The sequence below is a fragment of the Nothobranchius furzeri genome, chromosome 12 (assembly GCF_043380555.1).
Source record: "Nothobranchius furzeri strain GRZ-AD chromosome 12, NfurGRZ-RIMD1, whole genome shotgun sequence".
NCBI classification, from domain to species: Eukaryota; Metazoa; Chordata; class Actinopteri; order Cyprinodontiformes; family Nothobranchiidae; genus Nothobranchius; species Nothobranchius furzeri.
Window position 1 is genome coordinate 66,501,369 of NC_091752.1, and position 22,026 is coordinate 66,523,394.

Genomic DNA, 22,026 nt, shown 5'->3' on the forward strand with positions numbered 1-22,026 from the left:
AATCACTTGGTTCAGATATAAAGGTATATTTAATTACATGAAATGGATTATTATGCTTTGGGAATTATAATAATAATGATTAATTATAATGATTATAAAGATGTGTTCAGCAAAGAAGACCTTCACCCTGTTCAGATAATAACACGATCACAGGTAAACACACGAAGGTGGTAAGCTATTATTGTAACTATCAACCACTAAAAACAACAAATAAAAACTAACAAACAGCACAAGGGACAAAGACATACTAATGTACAGCTGGTTTTGCACAAGTACTGAACACACACCAGTGTCACCGCCACACAGGCTCAGCGCCACAGCCACCAGAAGTTATCATTAAAAAAACGGGTTTTCAGTGAACCACACCTTTAAAAGTTATCATGAACTAAAGACGGCTCTTACAAGGAAGGAAGGGCTTTAGCTGTTCTTCCCGGCCTGTTACCAAAATCTGTTCTCTGCTATTTCCAGAAGTAACAACAAACCCAGTCAGAGACCGACTATAAACAGACAAAACTGTACGATTTATATCTAAACTAAAGTCAATTAGGACTGCTGACATGACAAAATTACAACGAAAAACTATAAATGCAGATTTTTAATGCTGATGACGAATAGAGACTTCAATTAGAGCTCCGGTCACCAAGAGCCATGAACTGGTTGTTAAAACAAGGATCAACTGTAGGTCTGTGCGAAGTAGAGCTTGTTTTTGAAGATTTTTCAGTTCAAGCTTCATAGAAGTTCTCACTTGGGCACTTCCACACACAACGGCTGATGTAACTGCAGTCCAGATCTTGTGGTAGTCTTGTGTTGTGGAGTTTGTTTTAGATGTTGCATCATCTTGCTGGAACATCAAGCATTTGTAACAGCGACAATCGGAGAGAAGTCCATGAATATGGGAAGAGCTAAATCAGCTAGTGAATCTGCTGTAAATCTGATCCCACACAAGGAGGAGTAAAGGTAGGAACTTCAAATTCCAGGAAATGTTTTGAGCACTGCAGCAGGAACCTCAAAAAGTTCTCTCAAAGAGTTTCGAACCTAAAAAAACATCTAAATCTGCCCACTTTCTTGACCCAAAGGACACATCACTGTTCTGGGACCATCTCAGTACCCCCACGGTTGCGGGGTTGAGGGATATCTGGGCTTCCCTTTGCAACGTGTCCTTCCACAACCCAGCTTTGGCTAAAAGGACGAACATCGACAAATGAACCAAGAAAAGCGCTCAATGTTCACCTAGACTCAGTGCAGCCCAGTGATCAAGTCTGGACAGGACAACATGAAACAAACGTTCGTTTGTGTTTTAGCGGTGCAACCCGACGCAGTCAATTCTGTCTAAAAATAGTAGACAGGATTAAAAGCTTTATGAAAAACTGGTGCAATCCAAACTCTAAAGGGCCTGAATCTACATTTGATTTACCTAAAATAAAACACATCCATATCATTTCTTTATTAGTTCTTTAAAGGTGAAACTAAACTATTTTCTAGTACTGAAATTAGTACACTTTGCATTAGCAGTACATTCAAGCAATGCATTGTTTGATATGAAGCCTGCATGAAATCCAGTCTGAAGACCATTTTTCAATCACTAGTGCTTCGACTTCTTGAGTGCACGTTGCGCCCGTCAGCCGAACATCTATGGCAAAAGCAGGCAGGCCGGTGAAAGTAAAAGAATAAGAGCAGCTCTGCGGCTTCGCATTCACTCACAGAAACCGTTGGCAGCCACGGGGAGCAAAGTTTTGCATCGTTTCTGATGGTTTGGGTTAATCTAATGAGTGCAACACATACGGAGTCACATGAACGATTAATGTGCGATTGCGTAGAAGGAGGTGGTTACATTCAGTCATTCCCAGTGAAGTGTTAATGACGTGGCGTGTGTCGAGCTGCGTGGTGTTCGGCGAAATCGAACTACAGGGGACTGTCCCGCTGGAGTCAGACTCTTGAATGTGAAAGATCTACGACCTAGAGAAATCTGTCCCTTTCAAGGGTGGGTGGCAAAGGATCAGTTCAGTGATAGATGTTTGTACACAACTTACCGTTGCCGTAGAAACAGCGAGTGGTTACCGTGGAGACTGACAACAACACACAGAAGTCGTCAGGGAAACAGAAAAAATATAATAAATAAAGGAACAAATATTCCCAGTGACAAAAGAAGCCTAAACGTGCCCCCGTGTGAAGTAAAACCAGACAGCAGCAGTGTTACACCTTAGAGCAGACCGAGAGGAAGAGGAGAGAAAAGGGAGAGGGGATGCTTGCCGTCGATGCTCACAATGAAGGCGTGCTACAACGTTATCCCCGCCAATTACGCTGAGAATCGCTGAGGCAAAGTTCAAACCAGTCTATCAAACATAGGAAAGTGACCCCAGTTAGTGGCTACCTGAAATGGTCTAAAAATATAAATGTGTTCTGCAGAGATGCTGCAGGAAGTTCTTGTGTGGTTAAGTTAGACCACAAAGAGACGAGCGTGTGTTTAAACACTGGGCACGGGGCAGAGCGACTAAAGCGTCACCACAGAGGCACAAAGTCAAGGAGAGTCAAACAGAACCATGACAGGAAATAAAAAGGTCAAAAACAAATGTAGAAAGGCTAGAAGTTTATTTCAGTCACACAAAAGAAATAAGACGAGCTTGATTGGTCAGAAGGAGACGGAGGAGTTCATGGAAGAGAAAGAATGAGTCAACACAGAGTCAGGACAGATGGAGGGCTGAAAAAAGGGCAAAGCGTGTACTCTTTCCACCTTTTCAGGTTAACACACACACACACACACACACACACACACACACACACACACACACACACACACACACACACACACACACACACACACACACACACCGTTTCTAGAACAAAGAAGCATTGAACAAGTTCTTATCTGGGGTGGGGGGGGGGGGGGGGGGATCTGTGAAAGGGGGACCAAAGCAACAGGTACGCCTTAAGCGCCAGGTATTGCCATTCAGCAACTCGTGGGTTCGATTCAAGCCAAATCATTCAAATGAAGCGTTGGAATAAATGGATGAAAGCTCAGATGGAAGGGAGCTGAAGGCCAGCTGTGAGTCCACCGGGGGTGGGGGGGGGTGGGGGGTTGGACTGGACAGAACATGCAGACAACTTCTTCCCATCTGCTTCATCACATACATTCATGCAGCGATGGTCACCCCGCCCCACCCGTCCAATCGCTTCACTTCACATGCAGAGCCCCGCCCCCTCCAGGCGTTCTGTGCTGCTGTACGGTCACGTCTGACTAAAACTCTGCGCCACGGAGGAGCCACCGTTTCCCACAATGCTGCAGCCACACAGGTCCACCCTAAACACACAGTCTTGGAGCAAGAGATGGTGAGTCTGTAGGGTCTTTGTGTCTATGGAGGTGGACAAACGTCCCTTCCTCGCTTTCTAGATTATTAATAAGACCAACCGAGCAACCTGAACAGGCCAATTGAGGATTCTGGAGCCTGAAACGGTCCTTTAAAGCTCGACTTGTCATACAGTTGCAGTCAGACGTTGACTCATCGTGTGCATAAAAGTCACTTTGTGGGTTTTACTGGATCGATGGAATTGAACCGGTCGTCTTCCTGGTGTGAGATGATTGTACAACAAATAACTCCAATGATTGTGGATGCACAAGTTCACACTTACAGTGGATTTCCTCGTTTCCGCACAGGGTTAAAGTTGTTCATATAGGATTAAATATAAACATACATGGCTTTTATCAAATCAGAAACCAGTTATGATGCGTGTTTAAAGTTTCAGACGTTTCAACCTGGAGAATCTGGAGATTTCACAGGTGGTCCTCCTTTTATCTATCCACCTAGTGCACCAGCACCACAGCATGATGTCACCACCACCATCACACTTGGATCTGAAAGCCTCATCTAGGCTCTTCCAAGCATAATTCTTGTCGTCGTGGCCAGATATCTGAATCTTTGTCTAATCTGACCACAAAAAAAAAACGTCTCGAGAAGACATTTGGGTTGACCGTGAGGACAACTACAAGTTCAGCTGAGCTTTGAGGTGCTTCTTTTAGAAGCAGAAGCCTTTTTCTCTCAGTCCATGGTGACGCACAGCCGGTGTTACAGCAGACAGAGACGCTGGTGTCAGGTCAGTAAGCTTGAGCCTTGGTGCCCTCCAAGGGCAACAGTTTGGGTCTTCTTCCTGAATTTGTCAGCGTTTACAAGTCTGGACCACTTAAGGTAGCTGTTTGAGTTGATTCAATTAGAATTTGAAGTTATTTCCTCCAAATTTATGCAAATCTACAATTTTCCATCGATTTTCAGAGTTTCTGTGACTTCCTCTTTGTTCTGAGCGTCGGTCATTAAGTGATATCAAACAAATCCATTTATTTATTTAAATGCAAAGCAAAAGTACGAGCTGAAGGCAACAATGACCACTAACAAGAACTTAATAGGCTTTGGTCTTGTGAAGTTAAAGCAAAAAGTTTTTAACACATGAAGCTATTGCTTTCAAACTGGTTTCAGTGGTTCTAGAGCCGTAAATTTGAGCAACTTCATGATGGTCAGCACTCTGCTGACCAGAAACAAACACTAGTGAGAGGTCTCAACCTGCTATAGCTGTTTACTCGGCCGATAACTACTATAAGGGCTAGCGGGTTGCTGTTTGAATTCGCCTACAGTCAAGAAAAAGCACAAGAAGAAGATAAAGAGTTTTGCTTGTTCTGTTGGCATCATGGCGGAGCCTGGAAGTGAAAGTAAGAGAGTAACGTCTTTGGAGGTGAAGCAAAGAGCTAAAACCAGAGTGAACATCGGGGCGGCCTACAATCGTTTGAGGAAGCTGAAGGCGGCTACAACATCATGGACTGATGGTTACCTGGCCTTGTTGCTAATGGACTTGCAAGTATTAATATTTCTTTTCCAACAATGTGGATCTTTTTACTTCATGGCTCATTTAGCATTGGTTGGCTTGAGTTAGCATTAGCTCGTTGTCAGCGCTAGCTACAGCAGGCTGTTGCAAGGTTGTTTACGACGGTTGTGATTTTGTAAGGGAAAAAGCAGGAAACATATTGAGCATTCGTTTAAAAGACACAAATATTTGTTTAAATATTTATTTATATTAGGGCCTGTGTGTACTCATTCAGACAAAATCCACTAAATCTTGTTATAATAAATTAACAATGTAGAGCCTACTCTAACGGCTTCATCCTAGAAAATAAATAAATAAAATCCATCATTAAAACCTAAATTAATACTACAATCATGTTAATGATGAGTGTATGTGAATTCTGACTTTAACTGTATATTACTGATATACAAATAAACCAAATATCTGCAGGAAGACAAACAGCTTAAATAAACTAACAAGAACACAGATGAACGTCGTCTAAGAGCTAAACAAAACAGACGTGGATAATAAACGTTACATTTACTTCGTTCACCCATAAAATCATGTCAATAGGCTAAATGCCCTCTATGATGAGTGTGGAATGGTTTTTGGCACACACACACACACGGTAACAGAGACAGCCACGGACACGCGAGGATGCAGGAACTGTGCGTGTTTGTGGGTGCATACTGACACACACTGCCACGCTTATATATAGGCCTAGTGGACTCTATATATAGAGTGAATAATGGTGGGATGGGATGAAAAAGAAGCAGGTAGGAGACAAAGTGAACTGTAGTTGGGCCACTTACATGGACACATTGGAAGTGTACAGGAAACTGAATTCTTCAGAGCGCAGAGTTTTATCCCAGACAAAGAAAAGTACAGTGTGACTTTAGGTACAGCAAATCTCTCTCGTTTTCTTCATCAAGGCTACAGACATGCACACTACCGGCATCTATTGAAAAGAAAAGCAACTAGCCAACGTCCACTGGCATGCACCGAGCAGAATAAAACCACCTTCATAAAGATTTACTCTCTGAAGGCCTTTTAAAGACACTCAGGAAAAGTTCATGCTAACTACACAAGGAAATTTAATTTTGTGCCCCATCGTCAAAAATAATCCACCAAAGCAGTCATACAACACATGCAGCTTAACAAATGTAGATCCGTCCACACGTCGGCCCCCGTTAGGCAGCAAATACCCACATGAACCATGCACACCCAGGCTCCGCTAGCTAAATCCATGCCAGTGAATAGTAATAAACTGCAAAGTAACATATTCACAGACAAGTGGGACTGTGTTTCAGTGCTGTTGAACTGAAATCAGTTTTTGCCTTCCCAATTCTGAAAACACATTTCAGCAAACACAGAAATCAAACGGCCAATGAAAGCCACATCTGAAAGAGTGGGGGTGGGGGTCTGCCCGGGAGCATCGCCTCAAATAGCAATGCCCAACTTCTTCAGCTCGGGTTGAAAGAATGTATAAACACCATCGCTTGTCCTCCCACGCTAACCTTTTGTCTCTTCAGGCTCATGCACCATAAACAGACAAAGAGAGACACACTCCACAGCGTCCACCATGCTGCTGATGCCCAACTCACTACGGACCATCACCACTACTGGAGCACGACAGAACGCATGCAATGTGACAACTCAAAACAAAGACTGAACCCCTCGCCGCTTGAGAGAAAAGTGACTGATATCATGCGGAGAAAAAATAAAAGGAACTGGGTTGAAACAAAACCAGAGAACACAGACACGGGTGGGACGGATGCAGGACGGCTGCATCAGCATCCACCCAGCTTGCTGATTGACTGAAGGTGGAGGTGGTGGGAGGGATCATGTCGTATCGGTGTATGCAGGTGGCGGTCTCTCGCGCTCAACCACACTGCGACAGAAGTGAGAGTAAAAGAACTAGAAGCGTCCAGCCTCATTTGTCATGCAGGAGCTCACTCGCACACACACACGCACGCACACACACCTCCGCACACACCCAAAGGAAAGCCCATGCACAAATCCTGGCTTCCGTCGAGGGATTGCATATAAACAACTGACTTAAACCCCAAAATAGAACAGAAAAATCCACTTTCAAACACTCAGCACATGCTTCAGAAAAACATAAACAACATGTATTTGAATTAAAAAAAAATTAATGCATTTAAGCAAACAGAGTTGACTGGAAAGGACCCAGCCCTCCATAAAGTGAACATGCGTCAGTGTTGCTGTGAGTCCCAGCATGCTGCTGCACCAGGAGCCATCAGCTGTCACAACCACAGCACCAGCAGAGGGGAACACAAGAAACGTCCACGCCAGGGAAGAAGATAAGACGGCATTCTGCCATGCATCATCCTGTCACTGGGCTCCCCTCATGCCCCCCCCCGCTTCCAGCTAAACATCATTCCAACTGTCGAACGAGACATTCTAGCATCAGTGTGTGAACATGTTGTGCATCATTAGAAAAAAACAAACGTAAAATCTAAAAGGTTAGTGTGAAAACGCAGCAGAGGAGAAGCATGCTTTCATCTGGTATTCTTGCACCACCCTCAGATCGTTCCCACCACATAGACTGGATATAAATAGGAAACGAGTCTCTTCGGATTAAAAGAAAACAAAACAGGAAACATGTTGCAAAGGACTGGGGAGTGGGATACTAGTGGGCTGCATCAGAGCATGTCACATCAGGGAGGATGGGATGGATCTAGCTAGCAGTCGGTGATCAGGCAGAGCTGATGGGAGAAGGAAGGCAGAGAAAATTACCTCAATCTTACGACCTTCCACCAGAGTGCCGTGGAGCTTTTCCCTGGCTTTCTCCGCATCGGCGCTGGTTTCAAATGTCACGAAGCCGAAACCCTGCAGTGTGCAGCAGAGGTTAAAGAGACAGATGGAGACTCGGGGAACCGCCGTGAAGGAGGACTCTACATCCTAGCTGGTTACCGTTCACCTACCTTTGACCCCCTCTCGTTGAATATGATCTCAACATCCAGAATCTTCCCATATTGCTGCAAAAACATCAGATTAGACAAATTAACAAATAAGGCCAATAATAGAGGAAGTAACAGTTTAGGCAGCAACTCAACACTAGGGGTCACTGTTGCACCAAAGACAACTCCAGCGTCAGAGTTTTCCTTTTGAACCCTGCCCTGTCCCATTCCTCCTCTCATTTTGTCACTTGCCCTAACACACTGACATACATAACAACTTAAAAGAACCCCCCACCCCCTCAGGGTGTTTTTCTTTCTGCTGGTTGGACTCTTTTGTCAGCCACCAGAAAGGCAACCCTTCTGCGGAGCACCCAGGATGTCTAGACTGATTTATTGATCGTGTTTGAGGCCCCGCAGCATTCCAAGTTTCTTACCCCAAACATCTGCCTGAGGTCTGGGTCCCGAAAGCGGAAGGGGATGTTTGAGACGTGGAGGCGTTTGGGGGTGCCCTTCGCCTCCGTGGACTCTGCTGCAGAGCCTCCAGCTCCTGCTCCTCCTGCAACACACTGAGCTCCCACCTCACCCTGAGCGGCCTCGTCCAGCTTTACCTGGGGTGTTTGGTTAGATTGGGGGGGGGGGGGGGGGGGACAAGGAAAGAGAATTAAGGACTTGGAAATAACACTTTGGTGTTTACCATGTGTAGAAATAAAATACAGGAAGTTAGGTAAACAAGTTTTTGCGACACTAAAAGTCCAATAAAATGTTCCAGCAGACGAACGTTTACGTAAAAAACAAACGAAAAGTGAGCTGAAGAAGCGTGTGACGGACTAAAATAGCAGCGTGTTGGTTTCTGACGGGAGGATGAGGTTTAAATAGTTTCTGTGGAGCCGTAATAGCAGCTCTGTGAGGCCAAGAAGCAGAGCTTTGAACTTTTCGCTAACGTCAGCAGTTTCATCTGACCTGAAACTTCAGCTTTCTTCACCATCAGCTGCTAGCACTCAAACATTAGCTACACATCGTTAAGCTAATAAAGATGGTATTTGTTTTATTTTAAGGTTCTCTATCCTGTTCTTATTGAAGCACCACTTGTTTGAACCGTGTAATACAGTCACACATGAGCTCCAGCTCATTATGACAGCTGAGCAGGGCAACTCTTGTGTTAGCATGTAGCATTTAGCGCTCTCTGCTGCATGTTTTACTCTCTGTGGTAAATGACTTTACAGATCTTACCACTGTGGATGTACTGATATGCTTCTACTATTTGTTGTTCTCCTGGATAAAAAACAGCCTGTGTGCAGCTTGTGTTTACTGCTGGAAATGCACGGTGCTGCGGAGGAGGGCTAGAAAGGATTTCTGGATTAAAAGACGTCTGATCACCGTCACAGAAGTAAAAGAAAAAAAAGCGTGATTAAAATATCTGGTGGGCTGTAACTCCGGCCGTTTCTGCACACAATTAGACAACACACAGTTGGAGCTTCAAACAGTGTGACGTACTCATCGCTACAGAAACCAGCCACTGGGGCAGTCTGTCAAACACCGTGGAAGAAGAAGCAAATATGTCCTTTTTCTAAACGACTTAAGCGTCTCTATCTGCTCGTGTCTCAAAGAAAAACCCAAATCGAAATCGTCCAGAGTCGATGCCAAGGCCCTTCCAAACGAGTGCCGTTCCGGAGCCATCGCCATCTTTGTAGTTTTTCACTTTAGCAGCATTAAAGAGCAAGTCACCCCCTACCAGAGTCTTACTCCACTCCCACTTCCTGTTTGAAAAATGCAACTAATGCTGTTGCCTAGCAGGCCGAGAGGGCGGAGCCGCTAACAAATACACACACACACAGGCTCACATCGACATTGTGACATCATATGGTACCAGCTAACGTTCTAGGATACCTCTTAGCCAATAGCGATGTTTACCTGACAACGGCACAACACTGACAGTTTTAGGCAGAAAATTAAAATTTTAACTGAGATGCACTAAAGTGCAAAACTATGGACTACACGTGTCTGCAGCACGATTAGACACGCATTTATGTAGTTTATCAGAAAAAAAAGTTGACCTGGGGGCGACTTGCTCTTTAAGTCCACCCAACAAACCAGAGAGCTGTGACTGGCCAGACACAGAACTGTGTGGTCAGACCAACCTGCAGAGCAAACTCTTTAGCTACGTTTGGTCTGGATGTATAGGCTACCCAACTACCGATGCGCAGTGGACATGGAATATCACTAGCAGCTGATTTCTGTTGTTGATGCAACACAAGGTTTTAAAAACGGCAATAAAGCAAAGTGAAGGGGGTGACTAAAGAACGACCAAGGGTTCGTAAAACACTCAGAAGAAAATGAACTTTGAGAAATGCAGAGCACTTACATTGTTGCTGCTTGTGGCGGCGATTCCGTTAGCACCAACCCCTACCTCTGCTGCGCCTGGGCCCCCAGCACCGAACATAGCCCCCGGGCCAAACTCTGTCCCCGGGAGCCCGTTTTGAGGAGGGGGCGGAGGAGGGAAGGTTGCGAAGGGTGGGGCCACCAGACCCTCCTGTCCTCCAGCTGAATCCTGAGAGCCCTGTGGGGTGGGGAGAGACGACGAGTCAGTTTGGTGTGTAGGCTCTGGGAGCCAGCAGCAATAATGGAGGCAGCAGGATGGGGTTAAAACACTTCATATCAAGTTTCACTCTCTCCCATTCCTTCAGTACAATCCCCTCCTTCTCCCCCCTTTCTCACTCTACCTCCATATCTCCGACAGGCATGTGTTTTCGGTCAGCCGACCATGAAATATTTACAACAAACACATCTATTATTAAGAGTCACAAAATTTGATACACAGTTTGAGATGCAAAGATGTTTTTGAACAGAGACACATTAGCGGGACATGTTTACAACTATTGTAACACACCACCAATAACTGTTCCTGCATTTACTGTTAATTTGTGGTGAATAATCTACAAGCTGGGGCTTTAGCTTCCGCCTCCAGGCCTTTACGTCTGCAGCGTAGCATCTGTACCTGCAGCGGGACTGGATACAGGTATTACTCATAGCAGAACTAATGTGCCAGCACAAGCACCGTCTCCTGTGTGTCTACGATGACTCGGCACTACTGCTTGCCTCAGTGTTTTTACAAGCTCAGGGGCATCTTGGACCAAGTTCTTAAAAATTCCTCCAGAGAAAAAAAGGAAGAAGAAAAGAAATGAAAAGTCAGATGACGGATGAGCAGAAAGAGTGTGAGATGGGTACAATCTCCAGAATGTAAAAAGGTGGAAGAATACAGCTTTTAAGGAACTGCGCTGCTCTGGGTGGCTGCATGTTGGAGTAAACTATTTTTTAGCTTTTTTCACTTTTTGAGCATTTGTTATGATGCGTAACCACGGCAACAAGCTGTTTACAATCAGGAGCAGCTGATTAACATTGGAAAGGCTGAAATAATACCTCAACTGAAGCCACAAATCCCAAATAAACTAAAACACAAGAAGCGTGGGTGCAGAGCGGGAGCAAAACGGAGACAGAGAAAGAGGAAATTCAAACCACCTCTTCCATCGACATAATGGGCAATGTGAGATCACTGGCCAACAAGATGGAGGAACTCCAAGCCCTTTCAAGGACTCAGCCAGAGTTTCGGCAGTTTCGGAACCGCTGGAGGAGATGATGCAAAGAAGGATTCTCCAGAGAATCAAGAAAATGATGGACAACCCTGCGTACAGCATGCGCGCCTCGTGCACGAGCCTACTATTGAAGCTGCCGTTACACTTTTGGCCTGAGGGGGCAATCGCGAGCATAAAAATTCAAAACTCCGTAAAGTCCATTTAAATCAAGGGTTAAAGTAAGGTCCAGGTCCCAGTCACTCCTGGATCTAGACTAAGATGGCTGTAGATACAGCTCATCTGTTTGCAGGACAAACAGAAAGAAAAGGTACTTCTGCTCTGTTGCTGTTGGTCTTCTAAACTAGTGGCTTTAAACTTATTTGATTCTGAGCCATAAAATGACGAGGAAAACTAAGTTATTACTTACAGGAGGATACAAAACTTGGACGCCACCACTTTAAACAGACAGTCATTACTGTAAGTCTTTTCATGTATTTTATCCTTATCCTGTGCTATAGCTACTGTACCCAGAATTGCTCCTATAGGGATAACAAACATTACTAAAAATGTCTGCTTAACCTTCACATTAGGCTGTACTATGTAAATAAATATTGATTAATTCAGTGGCTGAATGATGACTTTAAAATGTTCATCTGTATTGTGTGCTGTTGTCGCACCATATATTCTTTTTTTAACACCGATTCAAGAGAATTAAAATATATATGATTGAGGTTAATTACACAGAGAAAGGTCTCTTCTTTAACTGCTGGTTAACCGTGGGTTGAATCTGGACTGGGTGACGCCCCGAGACGCACCGTCTCCAGTCAGCCTTTTTAATTAGACGGAGTAACTCAGGTGCCGCAAAGCAAATGGGCTCTCTTCCGTGCAATAATCCTACCGCCTGACAGCTTATTGCTGCTCTGTAGAGATGGGCCTCGCTGAAATCAGACAGCTGAGCCTGAGGCTGATAGCTTCTGTGGTCTGAGTCCGACAGATAGGAAAGTCTGGACGGTCCAAATGCTGCTCTTCTTATTGTGGCTAGTCGGGATGATCATAAGCAAACAATGTGTTAGAGCTAACAGCAAATAGGATCAACAGAAGGCTTATCACCATGTGGTCGATGAGGGATTATTAAAAAAATACTAAACAAATCATAATTACTATTCGGGCTTTAGTTAAGCTTGACTATATGCTAGGGTATGTTAGCTAATCAACGTGAGGTAGCTTGTGATAAGCCACAAAAAGGTGGGTCCCATCCCTGTTCTCTAGCTTCGTCTGGAATCTCATGCACACACACACACACACACATATACACACATGCATGCACAGGGTTTCCCTTACATAGGAGTAGCTGTGGCGGCCCGCCACGGCTGAAATCCCACCGCCACGCCTACAACATCCCAAGTTTTATTGATGTTTTTTTTTTGCGCCATTTCCCGAAGAAGCAGCGGGAACTACTGTGTTGTTGCTTGTGATCACAGCCGGCAGGTAGCAAGGAGGAGGAGGCAGGGCAGGGTGGTTACAGCTATGAGCGTACGGATAAAGCATTTTTGACGAATACGAGCAAGAAACGAGTGTAAAACTCGCAAATATCTGTAATCGTGCTGAATGAAATCCTCATTGGGTAACTGACTGTCTTCACGCTCTGTGATTGGCCAGTCAGAGCGCCCGCCCCTCCCTACACACAAAACTGCAGCCGGGAGCTCTGTCAGCTCGGCCCAGGTATCAACGCACACAGACAGACAGTAAGCCGGCCGTACACTGTGCGACTTTTTCACTTTTTTGAGCCGATTTTCCACTCGTGTGAGAATCCATAAGATCGGGGCGAGTTTAGCGTTGAGCGTCGTGTAGTGTACAGGGGGTTACGAGAGGCGATTAACACCACGTGACCAGCTACCGATCAGCAATCGTGAGCTCGCACGGACTTCTGGAGTGTTTGATATTTATCTCGTTCCTCATGAGGGTTGAAGCTGCGACCCAAAATGTATCAGAACCGCTCACGGCGCATTCGCAATCCTGCATCAACGCCGCTCACCCGCTATTTCCCTAATAACACACGTTGTTCGTTTTTATTTCTACACGTTTTTTTACTCACAAGGATTGTCAAGAAAGCGTGTTTGTCGTGTTCATGTCAAATTAAACTGATCACAAAACACAGATTCACTTTCTTTATTTCGTTTTCCTCATCCAACCCCCATAAATCCCTGTGTCCTCCTGCAGCACTCCTGAAGGACAACAGGCAAGACAAGACTAAAAAGTCTGACGTGTTGTGTAAAAACTGCTATTTTTAGCATATTTTAGGTCCGACGTGTTGCTACCAGACGTCCAGTGAGCGCAAGACTCGTGAGATCTACCCTGCGAGGAAGTCGTACAGTTTGAGCTGAAGCTGTGTTACGAGTGAAAAAGTCGCACAGTGTCCGCCCAGCTTATTATAATGTTCACTGTAATGCATCTTGATGTTCTTAACAAATAAATCAAATAAAAAATATTGGTCAATAATGCCAAATATGTAAATTTGAGTTTCTGTCATTTTTATACTGGCTTAAAAATACTTCATTAAGTCTACTAAGCAGGGGTGTAGAACGTGTTTAATAGGGCCAGCCCAGTAATGATCTTGGACCAAAATAAAGGGGGCAGAGAGTCAAATAAAGGGGGAAAAAGATGTTTTTCCAGACGCCAAGAAAAATTAAATGCCAAATCCACCCTGCAAAGTGTGTCACTGAGAGTTTAAAACAGAAATTATTATTGTGCAAATATTGGTGTATTCACCTTTAATACTAGTTATTACAATGCAGCAGTCGCTGGATTAGTGCAGTTCAAAGTGGAGCGCATCAAATTAAACAATATTAACATAAAGGCGAGGCGCGTCATCCCCCCCGGCAACACCACCTCCACCACAGCTGGAAAAATTCCTAGGGGAAACAATGATGCACACACACACGCGCACATACACACACGTACACACACATGCGCGCGTGCACACACACACACATCTACACACACGCACGCACGCACACACACACACACACACGCTCGTGCACACACACGCACATACACACACGCTCGTGCACACACGCGCACATACACACACATACACACACATGCGCGCGCGCACACACACACACATATACACACACGCACGCACGCACACACACACACACACGCACGCACGCACACACATACACACACGCTCGTGCACACACACGCACATACACACACGCTCGTGCACACACGCGCACATACACACACATACACACACATGCGCGCGCGTGCACACACACACACATATACACACACGCACGCACGCACACACACACACACACTCCAAGCGATGGGCAGAAAAACAACAAAAGACAAATCAAATATAAAGATAGCGATGAAAGGAACTGCAGGATGAGTCCACACTGGTTAAAAGTGAGCGAGAGTCAATCATCTCAACAAACACAAAGGCTGCAAAAGGTCGAGGAGAAAAATACCAAAGCTCAGAAATGAGGATTCTGGTTTTAACGTGTTACTGTGTTGTTGGTGTCTATTTTAAACCCGCTACGTTTTGCTGGCTGTGGTTTAAATTCCTTGTATTAAAATTCCAGAGCCGTGTGGGGTTTTCTCTCGTGCGTAACACTCGCCCTTCTCTGGCCATCACTGAGAATTGTCATTCAGCCGATCTTCTACGCTCATCCACAGATGTACAGGCGGCTGAAAATGCTTCCGGTCATGGCTCCACCACCACAGAAGCACAACCACTCATTTGAAGGTAACGCAGATTTTAAAGCGCCTCTACCATGTTATTTTACACCGTCCAAAGCAAATATAGGCACAACATTTGATCAAATATTACTGTTGACACTATTGACATGGCATTTTATTTGTAATTTTGATGAAGCCAAAAACCATTTTGTTGTGTTTTTAATGAGTAAATAAAAATAGAACATGGTCAAAAGCTCCAAAAATTAGATTTTGCATGACATAGGACCCATCTTTAATAACAGCTTGCTGCATGCTCACTACTTGACACATCAACAAGCTAACTAGTCCCTTGTTTGGAATGTGGCTGCTTTTTTACTTCTTTCAATCTGGTTCTCAGAACTGACCATCATAACCACATGTTGTACAATCGGTGCCAAGAAAACGTTTAAAAAAGAGAAATGTACATGTGGAAAAGCAAACCAGGCAGGCCCTAGAAGAAATATCTGTGGTTGATGAACCGAGTCTCAAAGTCGTGTCTGTAAATAATGAAAACCATCAAAGATTTAAAGTACAAATCTGGAGATTTTTCTTCGTCTGGAAGATATAGGGTCTGAAAATGTCCTGCACCTTAAGTCATTCCCCCACTTTCATATTTACACCAGAAGCCACGCCTCCTCTTTGTGAGCATGCGCCTCTAGCCAGACAACAGAGCTAAACCTGTTGTCTCGCATTGTGCTCTTTATTTCTTTATGCATATTTTAAAGATGAACTAGTTTATGAGAAAGATTACTAACGCTGTATCTGTCTAGGTACGTCATCAAACATGTGCACACATCTGATTGACATCTGTACGTAAGCAGATGTCTAAAGCCTAATTTATATTTCTCCGTCGGCTCTGCGAGGGATGGACGCACACGCATTGACAAAGACGTTTTGCTCTCGGACTTCGAGAAGTGTTGTAAAACAATTCTTCGCAGAACAAGAGCGGGTGTAGCACTTTTCTGAGGTATCCTGTAGGGAAGTCCAAATACAAATTTTTCACTTCCGATATGATACCGATATTGCAGCCTTCAGTATTGATAGATACCGATATCAATCTGATATGATATCGGCACAAATCACACTTACGTTTACCTATTTCATAGTGTGGAATGTATGAAAGGCTTTATCAAGTGATATTACTCAATCGGAGAACAAGAGCCAATGACAGTAAGTATGAACACATAACAATTTTTTCATAACCATTGGTTGCAAAAGTGGGAACCTTAACGGGCTGCTTATACCTAAGATTTTTGATGCCATTCGATATAATCCAATACACTGTTTTTGGGCCGATATTGAATTACTTCCAATATCGATATTGGAACGGGACATCCCTCGTATCCTGCCACCATTACAGTCACGTATCCGGTCCACAATAGTGTATTAACTATTGTGTTTATAATGTTTTAATGTATTTCAGAGACTTCTGAACACAAATAAACTTGTCCCTCATTCTCCTCCACCTCTTAATGCAATCGGCACCTCTAAAGCAGTTTCTCATCATTTCCGTACACGAATACAACGCTTGCTGCATATCTTTGTACTCCTTCAGTCAAGGGTGATTAAATGTTTATATTTTCTGAATTTTTTCGGAACGCATTCTTCAATTGGTTTCATGTCTGCCCCTAAATATGTTTTACTTTTTGACGCGGCAATGGCGGTGCTGGAGACAAATTTACAGGAAACGGCATCCTGACCAATCACAAGCTTGCAGTATCAGCTACCTTTGATGAATAGTGAAAAATTTGGGCATGTCTCCGTCACCCTCTGAGAGTCTGTCACAGAGCTCTTGTACCGACGCATGATGGCGTTGTGTGTCTCCACACCGACGCAGACGTATAAATTAGTCTTAATGCGAATGGCTAATGCTGTGCAGCACTCAGTTAAGATTGAATGTGGCCCAACGGGAGGGAGGGACGGACGGACAGAAAGAAAGAAAGAAAGAAAGAAAAAGAAAAAAGAAAGAAAAAGAAGAAAAAAGAAAGAAAGAAAGAAGGAAAGAAAGAAAAAAGGAAGAAAGAAAGAAAAAAGAAAGAAAGAAAGAAAGAAAGAAAAAAGAAGAAAAAGGAAAAAGAAAGAAAGAAAAAAGAAAAAAGGAAGAAAAAGAAAAAGAAAGAAATAAAAAACAAAGAAAGAAAGAAAGAGAAAAGGAAGAAATAAAGAAATAAAGAAAAAAGAAAGAAAGAAAGAAAGAAAGAAAGGCTAATGCTGTGCAGCACTCAGTTAAGATTGAATGTGGCCCAACGGGAGGGAGGGAGGAACGAACAGACGGACGGATGGAAGGAAGGACGGAAGGAAGGAAAGAAAGAAAGAAAGTAAAAGAAAAAAGAAAGAAAGAAAGAAAGAAAAGAAGAAGAAAGAAAGAAAGAAGAAAAAAGGAAGAAAAAGAAAAAAGAAAGAAAGAAAAAAGAAAGAAAGAAAGAGAAAAGGAAGAAAGAAAGAAAGAAAGAGAAAAGGAAGAAAGAAAGAAAGAAAGAAAGAATAAAGAAAGAAAGAAAGAAAGAAAGAAAGAAAGAAAGAAAGAAAGAAAGAAAGAAAGAAAGAATAAAGACTGAAAAACCATTCCTACAAGACCGCTGTCACAATAATTGATGTAAAAGCTATAAAATTGATCACAATTGGACATTTTAAAAATGGTTATTTATACAGTGTTCACCTTGTTTATTTGGCTTTTTAGAGTTAGGATGAAGTTTTTAACTACCAGGTCATTAGGAATCACTTTGTAAAGGTTTTGTGTGTCCATCTTTGGTATTTTACAGATATTGAACAAATAATTAGAAACTATTCTGTCATTGTGTCAGGATGCTGGTAAGAAAGTGCCTAACGATCAAAATCAAACAATGTTCATTGCCAGGTTGTCCTTATGTCCTTTTCATGTCTGAAGGATTCATAAATCCAGGTTAAGTGTATAACATCCTCTAAACATAGTATGGCATCAAATTGAAAAGTAGTAAAAAAAATAAAATAAAAAAAGACAATGTGTAGTTTTTACCATTAATATCTGAAAACATCCATAGAAATGTTGTTGTTAACCCTAACCACTCCCATACATTCTGGAAATTGCCCAGTTATTCTTAAATATTGGAGAGAAATAATGGAAGAGTTGGAAAAAATTCTGGGAAAGGAGTTACCTTCAAGCCCTTTGTTCTATCTGTTGGGGGCTACGTCAAGCGAAATATTAAACTTAGACCAAAGATATATTGCCCGTATTTTATTATTGGCTGCAAAGAAAATTATAACAGTAAAATGGAAGGAGGTGAACTCCCCAACTATAAAAGAACGGAAAGAGAGAATTAAACAAATATATGTCATGGAACAGAAGACGTTTATACTGCAAATGAAGGTGGATTTGTTCCGGGATAGATGGGAGTGTGTCAAGCAATACTTGGTAATGTGATGTATTAGGTTGTTGTTTTGTCTGTTGTCTACTCTGATGTCAATATGAATTTTTGCTATTATGAAAATGGGGGTTGTAAAGGCGAAGGGAAGAAAGGAGAAGAGAGAGGGAGGGGAAGGGGTAAAAGGGGAAAAAAAGAAAAATAAAGAATATAGAAAGGAAGGAAAAGAAGGGGAAGAGAATGGAAAAGAAGAAAGAATGGGAATGGGAGGGAAAAGGAAAGGGAAGGGAAGGAAATGGGAAGAAGACAAAAAGAAAGAAAAAATACATAATATTAGCGATGAAATTAAATGACTGTACTTGTATTCTTTATAGAATGTTTTTATTTATTTATTTGTTTTGTTTCTGTGATTGTCCTGCTCAATGTCAGGGTTGTTAAAGCATGTTGTACAATGTCAAACTGAAAAAAAAGGAAAAAAAAAAAAGAAAAGAAAAGAAATGTTGTTGAAATTAATTAAATGATTCCCAGTTTTTGTGAAATATTGGTGGCTTCTTAACATGCGACGGTGGCACAGGAGTTAAGTGCTCGTCCCGTAATCAGAAGGTTGCACGTTCGAGCCCCGCTCAGTCTGTCGCTGTCGTTGTGTCCTTGGGCAAGACACTTAACCCACGTTGCCTGCTGGTGGTGGTCGGAGGGACCGGTGGCGCCAGTGCTCGGCAGCCTCGCCTCTGTCAGTGCGCCCCAGGGCAGCTGTGGCTACATCGTAGCTCATCCCCACCAGTGTGTGAATGTGTGAATGACTGATGGTGTTGTAAAGCGCCTTGGGGGGATCCAGGACTCTAGAAGGCGCTATATCAAATACAGGCCTTCGTCTTCGTCTTCATCCGCTTATCCGGGTCCGGGTCGCGGGGGCAGCATCCCAATTAGGGAGCTCCAGGCCGTCCTCTCCCCGGCCTTGTCCACCAGCTCCTCCGGCAGGACCCCAAGGCGTTCCCGGACCAGATTGGAGATGTAACCTCTCCATCGTGTCCTGGGTCGACCCGGGGGCCTTCTGCCGACAGGACATGCCCGAAACACCTCCCCGGGGAGGCATCCAGGAGGCATCCTGACCAGATGCCCAAACCACCTCAACTGGCTCCTTTCGATCCGGAGGAGCAGTGGTTCTACTCCGAGTCCCTCCCGAATGTCCGAGCTCCTCACCCTATCTCTAAGGCTGAGCCCGGCCACCCTACGGAGGAAACTCATTTCGGCCGCTTGTATCCGCGATCTCGTTCTTTCGGTCATTACCCAAAGCTCATGACCATAGGTGAGGATTGGGACGTAGATCGACCGGTAAATCGAGAGCCTGGCTTTCTGGCTCAGCTCCCTCTTCCCCACGACAGATCGGCTCAGCGTTCGCATCACTGCAGACGCCGAACCAATCCGCCTGTCGATCTCCCGATCCCTCCTACCCTCACTCGTGAACAAGACCCCGAGATACTTAAACTCCTCCACTTGAGGTAGGACCTCTCCCCCGACCCGGAGGTGGCAAGCCACCCTTTTCCGGTCGAGAACCATGGTCTCAGATTTGGAGGTGCTGATCCTCATCCCAGCCGCTTCACATTCGGCCGCGAACCTACCCAGCAAGAGCTGAAGGTCAGAGCTGGATGAAGCTAGGAGGACCACATCATCCGCAAAAAGCAGAGACGAGATTCTCCTGCCACCAAACTCGACACACTCCACACCACGGCTGCGTCTAGAAATTCTGTCCATAAAAGTGATGAACAGAACCGGTGACAAAGGGCAGCCCTGGCGGAGTCCAACCCTCACTGGGAACAGGTCCGACTTACTACCGGCTATGCGGACCAAACTCACGCTCCTCTGGTAAAGGGACTGAATGGCCCTTAACAGAAAGCCACCCACCCCATACTCCTGGAGCGTCCCCCACAGGGTGCCCCTGGGGACCCGGTCATAAGCCTTCTCCAAATTCACAAAGCACATGTGGATTGGTTGGGCAAACTCCCATGCCCCCTCCATCACCCTTGCAAGGGTATAGAGCTGGTCCACAGTTCCACGGCCAGGACGAAAACCACATTGCTCCTCCTCTATCTGAGATTCAACTATCGATCGGACCCTCCTCTCCAGTACCTTGGCGTAGACCTTAGCCTCAAATACAGGCCATTTAGCATTAAAATGGGAGTGGGTCTGAGTCTCTGGGCGCCACCATATTAGACGTGACGTGTCCTTCTACGTGAGCCCATGAGGACAAAACCCATTTACCGATTTGCAGCAAGAGGCTACAAAACCTTCACCACTCACAACGTTGTTGTTTTACACATTTACCTCTTTGCTCGTTGCCTGTGATGAAAGAGAGCCTGGTGTGCTGGTCCTTTTGCTGGAGGTTGAACGATCTGATGAAGTACTTGATTGAAACTTGTGCTCCCAGGGATTTTCTGACCCTAATGGCCATCTGTTGGTATGGTCTTACTCAAACACAAAAATACTGCTTGCTTGCATGGATTTAGCCATGTACTGCCCCCATCACCAGGGAAAATGCACACACGTCACTTTAAGTCCAAAGGAAAGCAACCTTCACAGTCTGAGGAAGTGCTACGTGAAGCTTTAAAAAGTTTCCACTAAATCTGGCTCATTGGAATGAGTCAGGCCTTCTCCACTGTGGAGAACATTTGGTCTAAAACTTTCCACAGTGGAATTTGTTCTAATTGAGAGGAATGACTTAAACAGAAAAGGCACTCTGCTTTTTGACAGAATAAAAATGCAACATTTTCTTTTATGCGCTCAACTTGTGCTCGCTCCGCCCAACAGCAGCCGAGTTACCTGTAACACCATGTTTTCTATAAGGGGGGGGGGGGGGGGGTCACATCAAGCCCATCACATGACAACCTGAGTTCTGACCTTAGTCTCTAATCAACCGAGAGAAGCACACATGAGCCGCAGAACCAACCCTATCTCACATGGAGATGCTGCTAAAACTCATCAATCACACAAATTCATGACAATTATTCTAGCAGAAAAGACTGCTGTCACATCCTACCGTGCTTAGACTCCTCTCCCTCTGTTATCCCTTTCTTCTTTTCGTGTGGTCCCAGTGAGTGGTGCTTGTGTGGACCCCCCCACCACCATTTCCCCCGTATTCCTTGCTTGCTACTCTTGATGAAAGCCAGAGGGTGATTTTCTTCTCTTTAAAACCAGCACTCACCCTTCAAGTTACTCAAAGCTCGAGCACTGTGATGTCCATCAAAGCACTGGCCGCAACCCTCCTCCCTACACGGAGAAAAGGTTCACCCTGACTATGAACCAATCAAAAACACAACAACCCTGAGTCTGTGTCGTTAGTTAAACACCTCTCTTAATGTTCTGCATGGCAACAGCAATCCTAAAAAGGCTGTTCATCTGGAGGATTGTGTTCCAACAACATCAACACTGCACACATTTGCATTTAAAATGAAGTCAGCTGATGACTATGCTGCCTAGCGTAAGCCCCCGGCACCCTGTCTGATGGCAACAATTAAATCCTACAAACCCCACGAGACTCTCACATTCCTACGTGACATTACAAGCTCGTTAGGCGTGCTCTTTTAGGAAACGCAACTCCCTCCAACTAGACCTCCAAAATAAAAGCTGCGGGAGTATGAGCAG

The 22,026-nt window shown here is 44.3% G+C and overlaps 1 protein-coding gene across 4 annotated transcripts in view; it reads right to left on the reverse strand.

The window, feature by feature from the left end:
* The window catches only part of LOC107376291 (RNA binding protein fox-1 homolog 2), a 77,533-nt gene that overhangs the window by 20,313 nt on the left and 35,194 nt on the right, over positions 1–22,026 (reverse strand). For all 4 annotated transcript variants that reach the window (XR_008565844.2, XM_054750740.2, XM_054750739.2 and 1 more), the window contains exons 3-6: positions 10,114–10,308; positions 8,186–8,359; positions 7,776–7,829; positions 7,588–7,680 (exon numbers count right to left, since the gene is read on the reverse strand). Coding sequence is in view for 3 of the 4 variants with exons in the window: in XM_054750740.2 (XP_054606715.2) it covers positions 7,588–7,680; positions 7,776–7,829; positions 8,186–8,359; positions 10,114–10,308 (516 nt within the window). In the remaining variant the exon portion in view is untranslated. The remainder of the gene's footprint in view (positions 1–7,587; positions 7,681–7,775; positions 7,830–8,185; positions 8,360–10,113; positions 10,309–22,026) is intronic.